The sequence below is a fragment of the Papilio polytes genome, unplaced genomic scaffold, assembly GCF_000836215.1.
Source record: "Papilio polytes unplaced genomic scaffold, Ppol_1.0 DF824102.1, whole genome shotgun sequence".
Taxonomy (NCBI): domain Eukaryota; kingdom Metazoa; phylum Arthropoda; class Insecta; order Lepidoptera; family Papilionidae; genus Papilio; species Papilio polytes.
In genome coordinates, this window is record NW_013525102.1 from 1,953,339 (window position 1) to 1,977,057 (window position 23,719).

Genomic DNA, 23,719 nt, shown 5'->3' on the forward strand with positions numbered 1-23,719 from the left:
TAACAAACATCCATCCATCTAAACTTTTGCATTTACAATATTACTATGATATAAAGATTAATAATTAAATAAGTTAATAATTCGTTTTATATTTCTTAATTTCTACCATTATAACATGGATATTGACCAGCTGGGTTCGTGCATTGGGTGTCAACAATTTAACAAACTTATGGTAATACTGTACAAAGTTGGTGAGAGCCATTTGCAATAATCCTGATCCTGTCACAAGATTAGGAAATGACACAAGAACTTCTCTATGAATTTCTTCGAGACTCTGTTTCCAGCTGGATGTGAATGATGCTACTAAAGATATTGATTTCTTTTCTAAGTTCGCTAACTCATTAGTTTTGCCACTTTCATGTAACTGTTCACCTTCCTTTACAAACTGCATTAAACCACCGAAATGTGGACTTAGTATTTCTTCAACATATTCTGTACTCCTTGCTTGTAATTGTTCTCTGAAACTTTCAGCCTCTTTAGTATTATCTCTGGTCCTTTCCATTAATATACTAAGCACCATATCATAATTATTTATCAAGAATATAAGCTGTTGTATCCGCTGAGGGAATTCCGCTGCCATTTTTAATAAGAAACAATGTACTTCATCTTGTAACATTAATAGGAGATTATTTAATTCTTCAGATGGGAATTGTTCGCTCAAGCTTAACATTGCAGCGGAAAATTCGGCATATCTTCGAGTAATCTAAAAAATTAATAATTTTTAATTTTACCCTCTGAACTGTTGCGATTTTACTACCAATAGACTTTTAGCCGGATATTGTAGATTATATAATACATAGTACTTACATAATGAGGACCAAGTTCTTTGTTAGACAACTTAGCTGGATCACATTCCCTTACACTCTGAATATTTAATTTCAAAACATATTCTAATCTGGGATACAACGCACTTAATAGTGAATCCCAATAACTGAAAGATAAAACATTAAATAGATTAAAGTATATAAATATCTATTTTTTAGTAAATCTTTGTATTTACCTGTCTAGTGCCGGCACAGCTCTTTTATGGCACATCCATTTATAACGATTTATCAATTGTATACACAAAAATAGTGCTAAACAATCATAACACTCCAGTACATAGTTTTCTACATTTTTCTGAAAATAATTCAAATTAAAGGCACTTTCATGTTAATACTACAGTTTTTGTGCAGGTTCATCTGCCTGAAATTATAAAAACTTTATTTTATTGTTGACATTTGTCAAATTCTCAATTGCAAATGTCAAAATTACCATTACCATAATAACCTTGCTTCCTTAATGTTGGCAGCTTGCAGTTTATGGCCCCTTTCCCATGAAATCTTATTACGTAAATTGTATCATATGTGTAGGGCTTTTTATTGAGAAGAGAGTTATTCGAATATATATGCTGTGATTGCTGACATCTTACACCACGAAGTAGTGTGTGTTTACACTTTAGTATATTAGTATAGATTCTTTGAGTAAAAATAATGAATACGAACCACAAGCAATGATAACGTTTTTCCCAATATTCTGTCAAAAAGCTCTTGAGCGTGACTGGCTTTTACGTGAAAAAACTCAGTAGTAAATAAATATTCCCTGCAGCTGTTGTCTACTAGAGCATATTGCAAGCTTCGGAACAATGCTTCATAGGAGTACTGGAACAAAATAAAAGATTATACTATTTGATCCCTTTAGACACTTGAAGTAACACTTGGGTAAAAGGTATCAGGTTTCATACATTTTAATGTAATTTCTAAAACTTACTTTTGTTTTCTGCTGTGCATGTGGAACAATGATTGGAGCCTCAAGTTGTTGTGCAAGAACATCACCTCGGTTGCCAATCGTAAATATAGTACTTTTATTTTTCAGATTTGTCTTTTGGAAAAATCCACCTTTAGAACCATCTTCAATTCCCATGAGATCATCTTTTGTTGGCACTTCTTCATATTTAAGTTTATCTAATCTTGATGCATAAGATTTGAAATAGGAATAATAAACTTTGCTCAAAGTGTCAATATATTCATTACATATTTCCTGAGCAACATTGCGTTCATTAGTCAAAACAAATTCGAAGAAAAACTTGTATTTCAACATTGCATTTTGAGGTATTTGATAGTTGGCCATTGGTTTACGAAATTTATATATTTGTTCTAAGATGTATGTTCTTATTTTTGCAACGGATTTTATTTTGAGCTTCTCTAAAACATCCTTTACATCATGACAGGCTTTAGTTTCTTTGAAATCTTGTTCTTTAACAAAGTTTATCTTTTGATTCAATATTGCCAATTGGACCATAAATTCTTTGTCAGTTACGGGAACATTATTAATTCCACTGAAAAATGCCAAAAAGTAAATAAACAGGATAACAGTTTACTTCAGAAATAAGTGACTATCTAAACAATAAGATCTTACAATATTAGTGTTTCTGATACAGCCATATCCTCTATAAAAGAAGAGAGGGGTCCTTTAAGAGCTTGTCTGTTTGAAAGTTGTACTGACATGTTGACAGATCGTTTTTGTAAACTGATAATCTCATTGCTTATACTTCCTAAATCATTCTGAAAGAAAATCTTAATTAAAGCATAACAGTATCTTTTATTAAAATATTCTTTCCGTTTTGAAATCAGAGAAACTTCGGAACCATTATTTTTTTTCTAGTCACATTGAAATTGGAAGGAATATTTTTTTGTTACTGATATTTGTGTGCAAATCAAAGCAATAAGAAATTTTAATCAAATATTTATTACAACTATGATATTGTTATTAAAAAAATTGTGAATACTGACTTGAAACACCAATAGCATACTTTCCATGCGTGCTAATATACCGTCACATTCTTCTATTTGGCCATGCAAAGAGGCGATATTTTCGCTCTCTCTTAAATAATCTGCAACTGAATTTTTCTCAGCTTCTTTGATTCCTTTATCAATTTGTAATGCATATTCTCGCAAGTCTGTGCCATTCTTTAAAACTTCTTGAATTTCATAGTCTTCGAGATTCTTGTCCAAAGTGTCTTTTGTAATTATTGATTCAGTCATTGTTACACTTTACTAAACTCTTTATACAGGACAAAGTATAATTTTAGTGTTATAGTACATGGGATATCACAGGGAGAAAGCAAAGTCAAGAAAAATTATGAAAATAAGAAAATAGAAACAATATAAACATTTAAGTGCAGCTGTCAAGTAATCTATCAACGCTGTCATCTGTCAACTGCTGTCATGTCAAAGGCGACAAAAAACAAAGAGTAAAATAAGAGCAGAGATGCCAAGTACAGATGTTATAAAAATTAATTAGTTAAAAAAAGTTGTCTTTCCAAGGAAGGTCGGCTTTCTTAAATATACCTTAAGTATTAATATAACAGATTATTCTGTAATACCCTTTTTTGGTATTAGTACAGCTATCCTATAGCATTCATTATGTCATTATTTTATTTTAAGGAAACTCAGCTTCGTATTCCACAAATAATTGAATTGGTCTAAGTGCTATAGAGAGGTAAAATACACAGCTTATTACTTGTCAGCTGGAATGAGTAACCCGGAAATTCCAAAGTTTATCTCCGTGTTTCCTTAGGCCTCTGATTGTTATATTTGTCTTCACGTAGTAGAAACATCGAGGGTCAAGGTGTTAGATGGAATATAAATGAAAGAAAGTATATATTTCAATTGACGCATGTGCGTCAGTATTATTGGGGCGAAATATTTACAAAGAAAAAATTGTATAACATGTAACAAAAGCACATCAAACTGTTGTTGATATAAAAGAAATGCAGTAAAAGTCCTAACATTTATGAAACTTAAAGAATACGTTAAGTTTCTAAAGGATCTATGTTGAATTGTTTATATTATAGTAATAGATTGTTCTCTTCTACTCAGCGCAATCTACGTTTTTAAGGGTGAAGTGGGTAGGACGTGAATGTTAAATATTGTATTAATAACGTGATTTTTTTAATAATACAATGTTGGAATGTTTTCATAGAAATCTAGGGAAAGACGAATAAGTTTAACAAATAGGTAGCACTTGCATTATCTGCTTCTTGGTTCCGGTATTGGCGGTACAATTAAAACTTTTAACTATTTCTAAAGCACAACCGAGCGTGTCATGTACAATACGTTAACATCAAAGATAAAATCTATCTATTTTTAAGGGCAAGCAAAATACAAAATGAGATTTTGGATTAAAAGATAATGCCTTGTGCTTTTTACACCTACATATCACTTACGCTGCTGTGTATAACAGAACAATAAAAATAGTCATACGTAAAAAAGAATAAGGAAATAATTTGTTAATTACAATTAAAAATTACTTTAAATTAACTAATTCATTTAAAGGAGATTAGGCGTCGAGTAAAAAGTTCAGCACAGTTAAATATGTATCAAAATAGATATAAATTTCGTAAAAAAATTATCACATATTATTTCTATACAATAACAATTTTTACATTCTAGGTTCTAGGGTATAATTTTAAACAGTTACCTTACATTTTTAATAAAGGTAACAAATATGCATTTTGTATGCAGTGCGATTAAACATCATAAATAATTTAAGCAATTTATTTACATTTAGCATTTGTACTGAGTGCACCGATAGTAGATCCTATAATTAAGGGTTTGTAATTGGAATAATCAGATTATTATGGTTGTTTAATACAAAAACCTTTCACCATAGTTGGGTTCATTAAACTATTGAAAAAAAATCACAATTGATTAGTCCCAATTATTGGACTCATTGGGGCATTTTTATTTTGTCACTATCTACATAGGTAAAGTGATATGTATTTTTGATATCTACTTAAATAATTAGAAACAAGTAGGACAATTTCACATTACGATATACATTAGTTATCTAACTAGGAAGGTACTCTTTAAGACACGCAGTTTAAAGAAGTATCGTGATGTAAACTTGTTGCTGAACTTTTTCTCTAACCTCGTACAAACACTATAACAAATTACGTTAACATTCTATCATCAAAAATTATTAATATAAAATAAATTAAACCTAAAAGGTAACTTCCAACAACTCCTGTTCCGAGGCAGCACCACGCAGCCCGCCGGCCGCCGGACGCCTGACGCCTGACGCGTTGTGTGCCTCTCCTTGTCGCTCATAACATTAATATAACTATAAAATTCGGTGTTTACAAGCCAAATTTTACATTAGTAAGTCTTGTGACTAGATTTTTCTTATTTAAATAATACACAAGTAAATAACATAGGAATATTTGTACGACGAGATGCCATCGGATCACGAACGGTAACTCAAATGCAACTATACTTTTAATTAGATTAAGTTATAAATATGTAAGATAAAACTGATCCACACATAAATGTACATTTACAATAAATTAAGCTTATGTAATAAATATCGAAATCTCTCGAAAAACTTATATGTTAAGGTTTTTTTTGTCAAATAAAATTCTTTAAATCGAGTGTGAACCGATTCCATCGGATATCCAGTCCAAAGTCCAACTATTCTAAAAATATATTAAATCTAAGTAAACACTTATAAAAATAACAGAGTCGGCTCTAAGGATAGAAGGAGTCGTGTTACGAAGGCGGGGAATGGTCCTCGGGGATCGTGCAAGGCGATGCGAAGGGTCGGGGCGCCTAGAAGGGCAGACTGGCGCGGAACATGTTCTCTATGAGCGGCGGCGGTGGCACCAGGTCCTCCAACTTCAGGTAGAAGATTCGCTGCAGACCCTGCACTGACAGTGAGCGAAGCTCCGGTAGCGCCCCCAGCACGCGGCTGAAGTGCGGCGCGCCCGCCCCGCCGCCCGCTGCGCCCGCGCAGCCCGGCATGTGCGCGCGCAGGCACCCGATGATCTTCATCTGCAACTGCTCCACGCGATGAGGCTCCTTCAGACCATGCCTCTCTGTAACAATGAGAATGCAGCTTTAATAATTTAATAAAGAAACATATTATGAAGGTATAATATATGTAATCAAAATAGCGAAAAATCGTAGGTGCTCGAGCTCCTCTTTGATCAAATTCAGAGATTTTATAACATTACAATGAGTTACCGAGTGATTTATTCAAGATTAGCTTTTGCCTACAACTCCGTCTGCGTGGAATTAAAAAAAGGACAAAAGTGGTTAGCCTATGTATTCTTCCAGACTATTCTCTACATCTATGCCAAATATCATCCAGATTCGTTCAGGTGTTTAGGCTACAAACTCTCACAAACATCCATCCATCCATCAAAGCTTTCGCATTTCTAGTATTAGTATGATTACTTTCTACTACTGCTTACTATCAAAATGTTTTAAGGTATATAATATGTTTCCATACATACCTGTTATCAAAGTCAATGCGCAGAGACAGGCGAAGGTGGAGATGTCGATGTCCATGGAGTGCAGCGTATTGCTGAAATCAAGCACGGCGTGCAGCCAGTCGCCAAACGCGCGCTGGCACTGGCGCTTGTCCAACACAAGGCCGTTGCAGAAGGTGAGCTTGGTGTCGTCGGGCCGTGTGCGGTACGCCAGTCGCAGCACGAACAGCTCCAGCCGCGCCGATGCGAACAGTTGTTCGCGGTCCTCTATGCACAGCTCCCCGTACCCAGGCACTTTCTCCGCGAACACTTTTATCATATCGATCGACGTCGTCAGCAGCGAGTAAAACTGCTGAATTACATCTAAGTCCGACAAAGGGGGCTCCATAGGATTCGGCTCTCTGTACTGGGAGTAATCGAGGTTAGCAAAATCTGGCGAGGTATCCACGTGAGCTCTCACAAGAGCAGTGATCAAGGAGATCGGCGGGCTCGGCGGTGATTCTTGAGGGCATTTAGGTTTAGAGGGTAATCGCCCACGTCTACCTTTTAATGAGTCGGTTCGAACTACTTCCTTTACCATGCCGACAGCGAGACATTTCTGGAAACGGCAAAATTGGCATCTATTTCGTCTTCTCTTGTCTACTGGGCATGATTTTTCGGCTAAGCACACGTATTTCGAACCCTTCTGCACGGTCCTCTTGAAAAATCCTTTGCAGCCCTCGCAAGTACGAACTCCGTAGTGTTGGCAGGCTGCAGTGTCACCGCAAACGGCGCACAGCTGGCTTGGCGAGGGCGGCGCGGCGCGCGCGGCCACCGCGTCCGGGGCAGCTCCACCGGGCGAACTCGACGCAGAACTAGGCGCAGATGCTTGCATGCACTGAACCCTTCCGTGAACTTTCGGGCTATCGTTGGAACTATTGGATTCCGATCTCTGCACAGGCAACGACGCCCGGCGTTGTCTTGATCCTTGATCAGAAGATATATGCAAATCGATGGAACTAGGAAAGGGAGGCAAGGAATAGGAGTCTTGATTGGTAGCGACCCCTCCCGTGTCAAAGGTTGGACTGCACGGTTGTGCCGGAGCATAGTACGTGGAGGGGACGTAAGGAAGCGCAGGCTGGTGATATTGATACAGGAGCTGCGTAGATGTATGTCCCTGATGGGAATACGCGCTCACGTTGTAGCAATCTTCGTCCATTTTTATTCCGAATTCTGCCATTTCTTGCTTCGGGTATCGAACAGAGTAAGTTTCCTCGAAACTTGGCAAGGCGGGCCCGAGTGTCGGCGATGGGGTCTCGCTCACTGGCGTCGCTCGTTGCGATTTTATTTCAAGGGGAATCGGTGCGTGAAATTCGACGTCCGGAAACGGATCTAAGTTTTCTTCTAATATTTCCGTGGAATCTTCCCGGTACTGCGAGGATAAGAGATCAGTAAAGGACGAACCGTAGTTGCTCTGTAATAGAAAAAAAAACTTTAGAAAATCAATAATGTAGGCGTAGCAGTGTGGTAGGCGGCAAAGTTAGGCAGGGGCGGCGGCGATAAGCCAATGGCGTGTCTACTCCGACTGATCTAATGACTATTTCATAGTGTCATTTGCTATTGTCCACTGTCAATCATGTATAATTTTCTAGTTGTACATTTTCAAATGTAAGCTTAAGGAAAACTAATGTTCTATTTGTATTTATTTAGAGGTGATACGAGTAAACTTACGTGTGTTTGCAGCAGTAGCATGCTGGAGGAGTTTGGCGAGAAGGCGCTTGGCGAGCGCGGCTCGATGGCGCTCGGCCCTGCAACAACAATATTTCAAAATTTACCAAAACTTGTTTGCAAATCAAAATCTAATTTTGCTCGTATAAAATCTTTTACATATTATTATTGGAACATAACCATCAGTTGGGAGACTTTGGAGACTTCACAATTCTAAAATAGCCAAATAGTTAGGAAGTTCGAAACGTGAATGCGTGGAATTGCGGCCGGCGGGTGGCGGCGGGTTGCGGCGGGCATCGGCGTCGCACTTTGAACTATCACGCTATACGATCCATGCATTATTTATATTTACCCTCGGCGAACATACTTTGATTCCTCCTTCACCACGGACACGCGTAATTGACTAATCGATATACTCTCGCGTTTGTTCGTTGTAACACTAGCCCCGTGTCGTACAGAATGATGGTGAAACAGAAAGGTCTCCTGTTTTATACTGCAGTTCTGCCGCCGAATATTGCCCGTTTGAATACAACGTGTCACGGTGCTTGATTCGCCACGCCCCGAAAATTGAATCCTATGTATACAAGTTGTCTATGTTTAGTAAAGAAACACTACAAAAGAACGGCCCTAATTTTTGCATTTGAAATCATACCACGTTGATTTTAAGTTCCATAATGATTCATCGACGATGTTAGAAAATTTTTGGGGCGAAAAGGCGATAACTCCCTTGGGAGGTTATGAAATCAGTGGCATTTGCAATTTCTATTATGATGAGAACCATTAATTTCTGTCTTATTAGACTATAAACAAAACGATACTGTATTTGATATTATTACTTGACAAGTAATATTTGAAACTATAAAAGGCAGTAATAATTAATAAATTCATCATATAAGAGAAAAAAAAGTAAAAACAGTATATAATTTTTTAATCATTAGATAGTAGATGTAAGATCAACATTAAACCGAATTTAAAATCAACATAAGTTATCGAGAAACTTTATATTTAAGCATCCGGGTACTTTAGAAATAATTTTCAGGCTAGCTTTTAATTTAATATCAAAATAGTTTTTTATATTCTGTCACTCCACAAAATTGTTTAAACTATTAAGTATTTTTATGGAATTATTCACTTTTATTTAATTTAGAACAATACGAATTAGCTCAAGATGTCTGTGATGCTCCTTCCAATTCTAAAACTTGATCACTGTGTATTTATTTAGACATAAAATTGTAACGAGACAAATTCTGCTGTTTGTGAACCCGGGCATTTACTAGAAAAATATGATTACAAATTCTGTAATCGTCTTCCTGTTTGAGTAAACATTTCTTTTCATATGCTTAGATTTTCCGTTGAAAACGTTGAAGTATGTGCGATTGTCCTCTGTCGTTTGATTTGTTCTAATACACTTTATTGTTTCAATTACTTTGAAGTACGGTATAATAGAACAATTTTAACACATTCCGATTTTTTGTGATATGTTTTATGAAAGTGATTTTTCGTTTACTAATTTAATTAATTATTTTTAAAAGTTCCTTTTGTCGTCCGCCCTAAGTGCTACGACAAGCTACGCCAACACTTCTAACTTGTATACTTTTTACTTTATGCATTCATAATTACATCGTTAAAATAATATAGTTTGTTTATATAATTATGTGTTGCAAGAATTAACGAAAAGAGCAATTAAATAAATGTTAGAAAAGTTAGCGGACAACAGAAAGAAAACGATTCAGACGGCGTTTGCCAGAGTTGTAATGCATTTCTCGATTTTAAAACGCTACTTATTTTAGTAATTAGTAAAGAACTCACAGGTCCAATTTGTTTCTTTACTCTAAATAATTAAAACATAAAATCTCGAACGGAAAAAAGAAAATTAATGTTTAATGTTTGCTTACCAAACACACATAGCTTATGTAAAATTAAGTTGGTTTGTCAACAATATTTAAGATTTAGAAAATACTCAAAAGTTGATAAGTATTTACGGTTTTGGACTTATTGATAATTCGGGACAAAGCTTTTTTAAAGCGTAGTTGTAGCTTAGCAGTACACAATAATACTGCGATTGCTACCTGTATCATTACATGTCGTTAACATAATTTTTATGTTAATGATAACTTAATTAATCGAATAAAGCTTATTTTTACGATTTAATTAAGTATAGAGAAATAAGCTTCAACTTTTAATACAGTGGCATCTAGGATTTAAGTAGTATTATGTAAGTTACTCTAACCCCACCTGTTTCCCGGAAAAAAAAATAAAAGGTAGTGGCATGTTTGACATCCAGCGGCATCTATACGTTAAGGGTAAACTTCCCGGGGGTTGAAAGCATCCAAGCTCAGAACCAGGAATATAATTCCGTTGTTGTAACATAGATGGCGCTAGCGTATTATAACTACGTATTGATTATTCCTAGTTCTAACTTGTTATGATTGTGACGTATTTCGTAGCACGTTTCCAATGTTGTTAGACGGGGAGTCGCCATGAATGACGGCTGTAATGTAATGTTTCTGCGTAATCACTATGTCACGTAAATACGCAAGCTTGTGACGAACTTTCGGTTACGTTTGAAGTTTGATAACCCACGGTAATTCAAGGGCGAGGACGTAATTTCGATTACGTGTGTTTATCGAACTTGCGCAAAATGAGTATTCCAAAAATTTAAAGAAATTTAAATCCATAGCTTTTGTCTAAGCTTATTATAGGTAAAAGTTTTCACTTTAGTAATTGTAACGAACGTTTTAAAGTTTGTAAATGATGAAATATTTTTGGAGTTCAACTTCCTATGGTTAATTAATGGATGCCTGGACAAGATGATCTAGGGTGTCCCCTTGACGAATTTTTCAGCAAACTTTATGGTATTTAATATTGTGGTATAAATGTTCGCAAGATTGTCAAAAATACAGACTTCCAAATGCTATATTGTTTAATAATGATTGATTTTTTTTTTTACTATGAACATGGTATTTTTATATATTACCAAAGAAATGATATAAGACTTTCAGCACACATAAACGTCATCTAGATTTTTTTTATGTTCTACATGGAAAAGCTCTTAATTTGCGTGCCGTATCAGTTCAACGTATCGCTGCAGATTATCAGCTGTGCCGCGATAGGCCTGTGGGGGTGGCAGGGGGCAGTGACGTCATCGGCTCTGACGTTTGCTCTCAAATTGCCGGAGCGAATCGAGTTCCTACGTAAAGTTTGACGTGTTAGAGAAACTGCTGGCTTTGGACATTTTTGAAATACTTTCCTCAATGAATGGTGTTAATGGATAGAATAAAACAAAACTGGTTCCAAAAAAGAAGGAGGAAGATAAAATAAACCCTATGTTTTGTAAATCAGTCGAGTATTGGAACTGATGTGTGTAAATTTCTACATAGAATAAAAAGATAGGGTAAGAGCGTAAGTTCATCTGAAACTAAAGTATCACTCAACTGTTTAGTCACGCTTTGATTACTATGTGATTATATGGAGGTGCGCACACTAATCGGTTTTAATTGTGCATCTAAACAGTTGAATTGGCTGCGAAACAATGGACAATCGCACAACTGTTCTGTGATGGTTTAATCAAAGATGAGCGCCCGTTCTTACGAAGATCTCGTTTCTATTATTATTCTTTAATCTATTGGTATCAATTTATTGCAGCTTAATTTTAAGTAAGGAGTGGCCTCTTAATACGTAGGTATATTTTTATTACTACACTTGTACCTTATTCTGTATTCATATTTGCATAGAATACATTAATATGTTTGATACATACATATATGTAGTGGGATTTATTTTTATGGCTTAATTTGTCGATGATTTATTGATTTTGTTAATCAGTCGACAAAATGTAAATATTTAAATACAATATTTGTTAACCTTAATTATGTGAACAAACCTACTTTAAGGTTTCATCGTTAAAAAAACATACTCTGATATCAAATTATGATTATAAAATATTTTTAAGTTTCCGATCAAAGCAAATGTATTTTAAACTTTAAGCAACAAAAAGATAAAATGAAGCTACAAAACTGAAAAAACATATTTTCCTTTGATTTAGGGTCTGTAAGATTTTTGTGCCTAAATAAAAATGGTTTAATCGTTATTATAAAAAGCTTTTGAAAGCACACTTTAAAAAGTTATTTTTGTAGTTATGTTCAATATAAATAAAACGTTATCTTCCACAGACTAAGTTTTAAATTTTACACAAACATACTTGAGATGACCTTGACGGCAAACTACTGCGGTTGGTATAAAATAAAATTATATAACTAGGTATATGGAGGAATAAATTTGAATTAATTTCTATTTTGCGCTCGCTAAAACGTGTTAGAGGTATTTCTTGTTTGCAAATTTAGTAAAAGTTTCTCAACGGCCTTAATGATGTTAGCTAGCCTGTCGGCGAGCTAAACGCCGACTTACACACTCTTATCTTATGCAAATCTACTTTAGAACAACGTGATAATGTTCACACGATAGTTTTCTTTTTCTAGATAAGCTTTCTATAAGTTTTTATAGATGTATAATTCACGTGAATAATCATACTAATATTATATATGTGAAAGTTTAGATGGATGGATGAATTTCGGCTGAACGAATTTCGATTAAATTTGGCATAGATGTGGATAGTTTGGAAGAGCACATAGGCTATTCATTTCTTTTAAGTCCACGTGAACGGAGTCGCGGGCGACAGCTAGTATTTTATATAAAGGCTTAAAAATTAAATAGTAATAACTAACCTGTTGCGCCGACCCTACGGGCGGAGGATAAGGAGAAAGATGACGATGAACTAAGGTAACTACAAATTTCCTCGTGATGTAGATGGGTGAGTAAAAAATAGAAAACAATCTATGTTACATATTTTTGGATATTAGCTACGTTTATTTTTACTTTTACTTTATTCCTCATTTCTTTTTTTCTGTTCTCTTCTGATGTTCTAAAACTTATATTATCAGTTAGCAACGCGTTGGATTGTTGAATGTTGCGAGTTTTACCTAAAAGTCTAGACCGATAGACTACCGCCAAAGGGTAATACTATCTAGAAGAATTTTGGCATAATGCAGTTGTTTTTCTATACTAATATTATAAAGAGAAAATCTTTGTTTGATTACAATACGTTACAACGTAAAAACTCAAAAACTTCTGAGCCGATTTCAAAAATTCTTTCACCATTAAAAAGCTACGTTTTCAGTGAGTTAGATAGGCAATGTTTCATAATATTTTGTAATTTCACGCGGACGGAGTCGTGGACGATGCTAGTACTAAATTAATTATCAGATATTCGAATAAGGGAATTTTGAACCGAATGTAACATTTAGTTACTGCGCCAGCGCTGTGTTCAACTGTGTATTTACAAAAGGTGATGTGTAATATAGTGGTTCGTAAGATTTGTAAACACACAGCCTCTAGGAAATCTGTCTTTAAATAGACAAATCAATATTTGATGTCAATAACTTCGAATCAAAGTAGGCAGACGCATTGTGAAATAATGTTTTGTCACATGCATGTATAATTAATTTTTATCTCCATTGTTATACAATTTTGGATGATGTGTTTATTTTATTCGTTCGAAAGAAAAAAAGGACTTTTATGGGAATATTTATTCGATGAGGATTTCACAATCGGGCACTGTTGTCATAAAATGGCTTCAATGTTGACACTCGGCTTTAAGTGGTCATATCGACTTGCCGATTGTAACTTTAATATTAACATGATAAAAACATTATTCTCAGAATCAGAGATACTTGGTTTTATATTTGTATATCTCTTCGTACAAGTTAACTTACTAAAGTTCAATAGTAACTATTTGGGAATTTTATTGGGAAAACCTGAGAAAACCCCAATGATAGAACTTTGGGAATAACCTACTGTTCATAGAGAATTGCAATAACATAAAGTCGGAGACAACACTTTTCCACGTGCATTTGTAGGCTAAACATTAAAATTGTCGTAATTCGTTAGGAAAATAAATATGCCTCAAGATATTACGATTAATAAAGTGACACTATGTTGAATTTAAACAAGTCGCTATGATTTTAAGAGGAAAATTGTAGTTAATAGGCCAGGAAACCTGTTCTTTTAGCGGTAAGCCGTTAATAACAAGTTGTTACTGTGGCTTTCAGTGTTCCGTGTGGCGACGCGCAAAGTTTCGAGGAAGTTGGTGGGCGGCCGTCAGCCGGCAGCCGGCCGCGGCTGGCAAGGGCGTCCTTGAAGCGGGGCGCGGATCGATGCGTGACGTCATACCACGTAATACGGCGCGTGACGTCACGGGCGGTGTTCGATCGCGCCGCCATCCCCCATCCCCTAACGCCGGCATATTTTTAGACCGCGTGACGTAATTTCTGTTCGGAAAGCGATAGAGTCGCGCAAAATGAATGACTAAAAATGCGACTCCGTCAGCTGGTTTTGCCGTAGAATTAAACACTTGCCGCTTTTATTTTAGCAGCAGCGTGCTTAAACCTAATGGGCTCTTTATCAGATTATATAAAAATTGCGATATAAACATAGTGATTAACACTTACGTAAGCCGATTTGTAAAATAAGAAAGGAAACATATTCGTGATCGTAGATCTCTTCGATCAATGATTTTTTTCAATATTAAAAAAAGGTTTAGTGAAAGTAATTTATTTCGTTGATTTTTTTATAGATGGGACGAAACAGGTTTCAATATGTTTTAAATGTTAGTTTCCACTAATATATATATAAAATAAATTATATACCTAATGTAAAATAATCTATGTTAGTCCATGTAGGTTAATGGTCGATAAAACTTTTACGCGCGACAGCGAACGGTCCTACGGGGATGAGACGGCCGTAGTAAAAGTGACGCAGAGAGCAGACAGGATAGCGAAATTACCCCGGTGACGTCATCCCAGCCGCGACTGATAGCAAGCCTTATCAAATACGTATACATACGTGTACACTTCAGAAATTGCTACTGACGTCAGACAAACAGACAGGTTCATGATCTCCCTGGTCTTATACCACTCACGTAGGGTAGGCGTTTAAACTTAAAGTTTTGATTCAACTTACATCTTAGATGTTGGAATTAACAAGCTTAGTATACATATTATTTACCATACTTTAATATGTATTATTATTAATTGTATATTATGATAATAATTCTATATTATATGAATAACAATAACTTCTTATACCAATCTAGGTCTAAAGTTATGTTTAAGTAATTTTGAATTACTAAATTTTATACTATACTTTTAAACGATAATATAATTGTTATAAAAAAATATGTTTTCAATTTATTTAGGTTTCTCTAATCTCTATTATAAAAGTCTTCAATGAAGTTAATAACTATTTACATTAATAATTTATTTTATGTTATATCCTACTAGGGTTTGCTCGCGAACTCATCTGCGCGGAATTAAAAATCTTAGCAAGTAGCCGACGTATTCTTCCAGATTGTTCTATATCTGTGCTGAATTTCATCCAGAACTATAAGTGGTTTTGTAGATACGTATTAACATTCAGATTTATTTTTAGAAGATATATAAAAGCTATAGAAACTTGTTTGTTTTTATGGTAGGACCCCTCTACCCCACCTCTGTTGATTCTGCATTAGACATTAATGTCCAGTAATATTACAAACTTGCGAAAGGTGAAAGTTGTTATCTATTGTGTGTAAAGTAGCGGAAAATCAAATTAGTGCCGTGTTTTATGTAATTAATATTTAGTGACATGATAAATGTTCATCCCAAAGGCTAAGAATAGACATCGATCAATTATCACCTCTCACCGGTATACTGGAAAGAGATATTTTCAATGGAAGTAAAATATTACTTAAGTTATCAAGCCTTTTTTATTAGAAATCGGTTAACAATACGTGTGTCTATATTTTTAGTTTATTAATTAATTTCTCTAGATGTGATTTATTAAAAAAAGTCTTTATAAAAATCTTACGCTGTTTGGAATTGAAATTATATATGTATTTCAGTAAACCTTTTAGAAAACTCTTTTCTATTATTATTTATATGTTTTAAATTATAAAGTATTTAGCATTCCCGTCATCAATTGTGTAGCGGAGAGGATATTAGTGAGATTATAGATGTTACAATATTGGTAGTTGGCAATTTGCAAGGCATCTTGTATCTCGGCAGGTGCAACGTCTGCCGGTTGCGACAGGCTATTGGGCAAGATGGAGCCCCGGAGGCCATACACCTCGCCACCTCGGCCCGTCGACATTCGACATCCCATACTAGTCTTACCTAACGCCCCGATACAAACAAAAACGGAATTAACTCACTCATATACCGTCCGTTTCGTAAATACTTAATTAAACTTTATCTTGTACCGATAGCGAGCATTTTACGTTTTTCGATGACAGCAAAACATGTTCTACTAAATTGGACGCAGGTCTAATATTTGATGTTCGCGAGTTAATTTCATGTTAGCTAATCAAAGCCGATATTAATGTCCGTAATGACAGTCCGCCGGCCGGTTTTGTATCCAACTCACTAGATTTTAAGTATTCTTGTATCTCGCCACTGAATATTGTGTTGTAAACGTTTAAAAATTAACGCCTAAGTTTCCGTATTGGATAAAAACAGCAGAGCATTCGAATACAATAGTTTCTTTTAACAAAATTCTGATTAATCTCTTCATAAATATTAATAATGTATGGCACGTAAAATATTGAATGTTGATTTTATCGAACTTAGATGTTAGAATACCAATACGCATGTTTTACTTGATAATTCTCATACAAGCACTGTGATTTTTTTTAGTTGTTAAATAATTGGAGAGGAAAAAGAAAAACGGTGAATAAAATTAATAAACCAAAAATAAGCTTTGAAGGAATTTAACTTAAGGAAAACTATCAATTGTAATTGACTGTGATTTAAAAAAGTCAAACTAAGCAAAAGAATGCCTAAATGTTATAGACTTACATCTATTTATCTATGCAATAACGCGAGTTGCTTAAAATTTGTATCAGAAAGCTTCCATCTAAAGTGTTTCAAGTTCATTTTAAACAATAATTAAAGGTAGATGATGTTTTAGAAATAAATGCAAATACAATTTATTGGAATGTTAAAATACGGCGAGTGTCATCTTGACCGTTTCAGAATTGTTTCGAAGTGTTTTGCCGCCTTTTATACCTCGTCAATATTCGCGCTTAGTTCGCGTCGTCGGTAACAGTAAAAGTTATTGTGACACCGAAACTTTTCAATAGCGGTGTCGAATGCACATTTAGCGCTTTTCTGTGGTGTTAATGAATAATGCGGATGTTTGTTTACGTCGGCTACGCGCCGGCCACAGACGCATAATATTTATTTTATGTCACTTCTTGTCTTTTACAATATTTGAGTAATTAATTACGTTTTTAATTTTTTGTGAGATATTTTTAACATAATGAAACTTACGAATTTGAAATAATAATGTTAGATTAATAAGGAATCGGAACTTCATATGTAAATTTTATTAATAAATTTTTATTTGTCCATCGTCTTAGGAAATTCTCTAAAGCTCTCAAAAAGCTTTACACAGTTTTAATTTTTTTCTCCGTTAAATTGATTTGTATTTACTTAAAATTGTAAAAACTATAAACATTTATGCATTAAGCAGCATGAACTTTTTAATTTTTCTTTTAAAATTTCACCACGTTACAAATCATTAAATAAAAACAATTGGTTAAAATAAAAACAATAAAATTTAGATGTGGGTATAAAAAGAAAAAAAATTAAAAAGTTTTCAGCAAAATAAATAAAGAAAACAAAAAGGGGTTTACATACGTATGTGTTGGAATCGTTTAAGGGCGCAGTGTTTGTTGGAGGGCGTCAGCAACGCACCTCGCATCCTAGCCGATGGCCATCGTCACGACAGTTCCACACAGAGTCTACAATATCCAGAGGTTCTACACAACGAAAGCGAAAATAAACACAGAAGTAGGGGTCCGCGAAACGTCGTGCGGGCGCTGACCTGGCGCAGGCTTGTCGGGGTCCAGAGATGCGGCGCACGGCTCCAGGGTCAGGTCGAGGCACCCGCCGGACAGTCCTAGCTCGCTCAGCAGGATCCTCATGCGGCCGAGCACATTCCACTCACTGCACGCGCACTCACTCACTTGGTCGCTCAGTCGCTCTGAAGGCTCGCGGGAAAGCGCGCGGAAGTACGCGCCGGTGAACGGTCGGTGCGATACTGAGGCCGCCGCCGCCGAGGCTGGCGGCTATATCGCGCCGTCTGACGTCACGGCCGCGACGTCACGCGCGACGTCACTAACGGTACCTCCCACGGCCCGCCCGCCGCCGCCCGCCCGCGCCCGCCGCCCGCCGCCCGCCCGAGCCTGCACTAACGGCACTGCGAGTACGCGGAGCTTTCGTACGCCCGCTGCCTCCACAACGCGCGCTGCCGCCGCCTGCCCGCCGTTGCCCGCTACCCACTGCCCGCTACCCGCTACCCGCTGCTTACTGCCCACGGACTCTTCCCTAAAAAAAATAAAATAAATGTGATATCATTTAACTCATTGCAAGCTTTTATTAAATTCTTGGAAGGTGAGCGTTAATAATTTGAAATACAGATATGTTTTTGTTTCATGAACAAATTCTAATTACAGGGTTGCAATTATTATTTCTAATTGTAAAAATTGAGTTATAATGGAAGTGAAGGTGGTGACTTAATCATAAATTAAACGAAACGAGCTTTTGTCGAATTCCTAAATAATATGTAGATATTAATAAATATAGTCGCTAGAAATAAAGTTCCGTATGAATATTCAGGAGAGTGAAATCGAAACTTAAAACTAAAACTAGATTATTCAAAGCTATAAAACATTAATTTCGCCACATCTAGCGATCCTATTTGGTTATTTATAATGAGTACTGATTTCAAACCTGAGTTCAGTCACTAATGGGCGTAAAGTTTCACTAAAAAGAGATGTTGAAAAATGACATGGTTTGTTAAATATCGTAGAAATAAAAGCTTACATTACACTGTAATACGAAAATAAAGAAGTTCTTTTAATATTAAATCACATGAATTTATTATTTTTCATAAGTTATAGCACTTACTTATTTTGTCTCAAGTGGTAAGATAACTTCATGATAAGCAAGCTCTAAAAAGTGGGTTAAGGTCATTTAAACTTACCCTAGAATTAAGTGACTTACGAAGAAATATTTTTGGAATAGTATAAAATGCTTCTATGTATTCAGTTGAATAGTTTTTTACAATTGGAGTTTTGAAAAATAAACTTTATGTTTGTGCTTTCAGATCATCAACGGTACGCCGTTGAGCTGACCGTTGAGCTACAGCTCAAATGCATGATTGTCTTTCAGTCTTTATTCGAAGTTGTAAGATTCAACGTTCTTTACACATGTGTATGTTGACGTGATCTCATCAGCAAGAAATATGAAAATATTTGTATAACGTTATGCTTACGGATTCAACTTGAGGGCAGCAATTACAAAATGATTGCACTAAAATTGCGGAGCTTTTGGTTTTCGTGCGTAAATTCCAAAATTCTTTGTCCGTAATTAGGTGTCATTACACGTAATTACTGTTGATACTAAACGCGGGTCGTACGACTGAAATCGGAATTGTTTTCATACCGAGACACCTTTTTGTGGTGAAACGTCAATTATTTAAAAAATATCAAAATATTTTTTGGAAATCAAAAATATACTTTACTCAATTTATATGACAGAGTATTCTGTGTGTACTGTTTGTAGTTAGGTGATTAATTTTGTTAGTGCCTTTTAAAATTCCTATCATATTTTCTTAAATCCAAAACATTTTTAGAATTTCTGGCACTATAACACGGTGACTGAATTTAAAAGAATTTCAAACGTTTTTTCCGGAGACTTTTTATTGGGTCGTTAGCATTCAATCGATATAACAATTGAGGCTTATCAATAATAATACCAAGCTAGTATGTTTTGTGTCAGATTTAAAGCGGTTTTCAATACATTTATTTCCTATACGCCTTATTTTATTTAATTTTATAAACTATCAACATGTTGCGAGTGAACAGCTATCTTATTACTTTTTAAACATTGTTTTTTCTCTAGCTTCAGAAAGTCCCATAATTATTTGACAATGCTGTTACCTAATGCAGTCTCTTTAAATTTATTCGCGTTTTATAAATACAACCAGATTACGTTATATGTTTCAAGGTCACAATCTCACAGTGCAACAGAGTTATATACTGTTGGCGGTTTTCGTTATGGTTTTAACCATAGGCGAAGCTGCGTTTTTGAGTACTAATGATGACTAATGTTGATGCACAAATATGCTTGAATTTATTTTAGTACTAAAACCCACCTTAGTAAGTAAATTGATAGAAAATGAGTCAAAATTATTACTACGAAGTTTTGTAGTAGTACAAACACTAGTCGATAGATATCGTAGTGTTTAGTATTTGTGTATAAGTGTCGCGTTGGACGCAATTAGGTACGGATCGAGGTTCGGAGACAAATGCAGCGGTGACGCGGCGTCGCGGCGTCCGGCGCATCGCGGCCCCATTCGCCAGCGCCGGCAGCGCGCCTTCCGCATTGCGAGGGCGACTCACCGCGGCTATACACAGCCACCCAGTCTATTCTCTTCGCATATGGGACGCTCTGACAGATTGCCTGATTAATTGTCAACTGTATTCGAAACTTTATGGATTGTACTGATTTTATTTTGGAGTAAAACAAACAGATGCGTTACGTCCGTAGTGGTTAAACAAACGGTTTTAGAATCGTTTAAGTTTTCTCGTTTAGTTGTTTATTTTATCACAAACAAACATCTTTTAAATTGCATTAAAAGTGATTTCTTCAGTTTGGTATTGGTAGTAAGTCTCCACTGTCATAAAAACTTTATAGAAATACCGCCGGGCCTGTAATTTTATCCAAGAACAGAAATTACTAAATTTTTGTATAGAGTTGTTAGTTGAAATTTAGTGTAGTTAATACTGCGAGCTTTTGCGTGTCGTTAGTGCAGTCTATAGTCTTCCTTGGCGTCCGCATTCAGTGCATGTATTTGCGGCAGGTCGGCGGTCGGCTGCGGCCCGCCGGCGGTCTGTGGTCGCATGCCCTAGTACTATTTGTTGCTCGGCGCGGGCAAACGTCCAGTTATTCTAATTTTACTTATAATCGATGCCGGCCGCTTTGCCGACTCATCGACAAAAGACTTGCTCATCCGTCAAAGGGGAAGCGGTATGAGTGTTACCTCTGAGTTTAAATTTATTTTAAAAGATAAAAAAAAATAGTTTTTATCAAGACAGTAAGGAAAAGCTATAATTTGACTTTCGTAAATAAGATTTAATTAAACATTTTTGACAAGTTAAATCGTCGTATATTCTTGATGATTAATGATCGGGTAAATTATATTTGTAAGTAACAATTATTGACTAGTGAAACCGCACAGCGCCTCTTTAAAATGTTAGGAAAGCTGGAAATCGGTAGTCATCATAACTATTACAATAAAACTAAGAATCCTCCCCAGTTGTGTTAACCCCAGCCCTGGCTTATATAATTTTATAATCAGTACCGGTTCTAGAGCTAGTAGCGTACTGGACGAGATTTTTAAGGCGCCCTCATTATCTTTAAGGGTGGGGGTTATAAGGGTTACGTGAGATTGTGTTCCCTTTTTGACCAGGGCCCTAGTAGAACGCCTAATCGCGCCTTTCCATAACACTGACACTATTCATATTACAAATTTTAAGAATTAGTCCATATAAAACTAAACAGAACAAAAAAGATGTAGTTGTTACTCAAATTTCACGGTTGTTGCTATACTGTTCAATTTACTTTGTATTTATAATAATCGACTTTCCCCAGTATAACATAAAGGTGAATTTCGACCCGACATCATTATCGTAAGGCTGTAGGGGACAGACTTATGGTTAATTATTATTAGTCGTAACAAAATTACATCGCCAATAACATTGTTTGGTGTCAGTTTGCTTTTGAGTGCGATCGATGCAATTCAATTGAAATAAAAGAGTTTAGAGAAAATAAAATAATATTATTTTATATGTAGCTGAGGATTATAGCTGAAAGTCTAAAGGAAAAAAAGAGAGAGAGGTAAGTCATAAAATTTTAACCATTATTTAAATCTTCATTATAGTTTTGATGGGTTTTCATTTCATACTCATTTGCTTCATTTTCCATATATTACTGTTTTATAAATACAATTTTCCGTCATCGTGATAAATGTTAAACTGCAGTAAACTGTGAACAAAGATTAAAACTTTTTTTAGGTTATTATTTTTGTTAGTTTCGATATAGTTTAAATAAACTGAATTATTAGTAGTTACTTGAGAACTCGTAATACGGAGTTCGGCAATATGACAAATGTAAGTTGTGCTGATTAACTTGTTGTAAATTAACAAAGTTGCTCTTTTTACATTTAGACATTAGGTCATTTGAATTTCGATTATTACTAGATTAAAGTTTAATAATATTTTATTACATTAAAATACATTACCTACATCAAGATGCAGAATATAAATGACTATGGCAATGAAATACAAAGTAACATAGGCGTGGTAAACTGTGAGTTGAATTACAATTACTACTAGAATATATAACATGCAAAACATCTGAACTACATAAATGTTTGTATAAAATAGGCATAAAACTAATTAAATGAAAAAATTACGTACGAAATGAAGTTTTTTTATGAGCATAGTTAGGTACTATACTCGGATATGTGATAATGTAGAAATAAGCGTTATTTTTGTATAACATGTTTGTCTTAAAATCTGTGGGATCAAGTTGATAACAGTTTTTATACATCAGCTGCGAGTAGAACGCACCCCGCGCCGCGGCCCCCTGGCGTCATCTATATTTAATACGCACCCATCGATAAGCGTGTAGCCGCGAGCCACGCGCATGTGTGCGCGCCGGCTCGTATTTGAGTGAACGCAGCGGCATCAACGGCGCGCAAGAGAATTATAGCGTGAACGCGACTTGTTTCGATGCCGTCAGCGCATACATTCAACGTTGTGTGCGATTGTAAATTGTACTAATTGGGCATGGCGGTCTCTTCTGACAAAACAGTGCTATCATCAATAACAGCCCCAGTGGCCATATTATACAACGTCTGCACAAACCACCAGTGAATTCTAAAGTCGTGTCGAAATTCAATACAAACGCGACGCATGCAAAACTATCGTGTACTATTGAGTGCAATATGCACTTTGCCAGTGTGTGTGTGTGTGTAGTGTTCGCAAATAGTTAGTGCGAAAGGTGCTCGACGCAATGATAACTATTGTAAGTACATACGAGTCTAATTAATATATTCCGAGCAGACGGCATAGATATTTTGAGGTTATGTTTTAAAATGCCGATAAAATTGTATCATTGCCGAGCGATCATATGTATGTTATCGTTGGCAGGAATGTTGTCAAATTAGTTTTGGTATGACAAACGGGTCCTGTAATTATCGATCACGTTATCACGAGTTAAAAGCTACAAAAGTAGAAATAATATTTGGCGGCTAATCAAGTATCGTGAGTGTGTATGAAACGGGTTGTTGTTTAATGTCGGATATAAATAAGGTCGATATTCGCAGCAACAAAGAACAATGATAAAGGTATGATACTCGGCATTGAGAATAATTTTCTGTTAGTAATGAACTACTTTTTGACCGACTTCCCAAAAGAAGGAGGTATTCAATTCGTCGGTATATTTATTTATTTATTTTTTTTTTTTTATTTTTTTTTTATGTGTGTTACGGCATAACTCCGCCGCTAGAGGACCGATTTGGATAATTCTTTTTTTATCCGAAAGGTAATGCTTGCAGGTGGGTCCCATTTTTTTGTTTAATTTTTGGAGTCTAAGACTA

General features: G+C 35.5%; 3 protein-coding genes across 3 annotated transcripts in view; 1 reads left to right on the forward strand and 2 right to left on the reverse strand.

Moving 5' to 3' along the window:
- Positions 1-26: 26 nt before the first annotated feature.
- Positions 27-3,261, reverse strand: LOC106099666 (vacuolar protein sorting-associated protein 52 homolog). Its single transcript, XM_013278267.1, has 7 exons — positions 2,772-3,261; positions 2,398-2,543; positions 1,750-2,317; positions 1,485-1,640; positions 1,001-1,119; positions 808-931; positions 27-703 (listed from the first exon to the last, which is right to left on the reverse strand). The coding sequence occupies exons 1-7, from the start codon at positions 3,021-3,023 to the stop codon at positions 74-76; spliced, it is 1,995 nt and encodes a 664-aa protein (XP_013133721.1). The 5' UTR covers positions 3,024-3,261; the 3' UTR covers positions 27-73.
- Positions 3,262-3,640: 379 nt separating this feature from the next.
- On the reverse strand, positions 3,641-18,429 carry LOC106099843 (probable nuclear hormone receptor HR38). The gene is made up of 4 exons (XM_013278520.1): positions 17,689-18,429; positions 7,961-8,037; positions 6,275-7,703; positions 3,641-5,854 (listed from the first exon to the last, which is right to left on the reverse strand). Exons 1-4 carry the CDS (start codon positions 17,750-17,752, stop codon positions 5,589-5,591), a joined length of 1,836 nt encoding a protein of 611 aa, XP_013133974.1. The 5' UTR covers positions 17,753-18,429; the 3' UTR covers positions 3,641-5,588.
- Positions 18,430-22,801: 4,372 nt separating this feature from the next.
- LOC106099834 (5'-AMP-activated protein kinase subunit gamma-2-like) overlaps positions 22,802-23,719 on the forward strand; it is an 11,671-nt gene continuing 10,753 nt past the window's right edge. The window contains exon 1 of the mRNA XM_013278502.1: positions 22,802-23,145. The gene's annotated coding sequence lies outside the window, so the exon portion shown is untranslated. The remainder of the gene's footprint in view (positions 23,146-23,719) is intronic.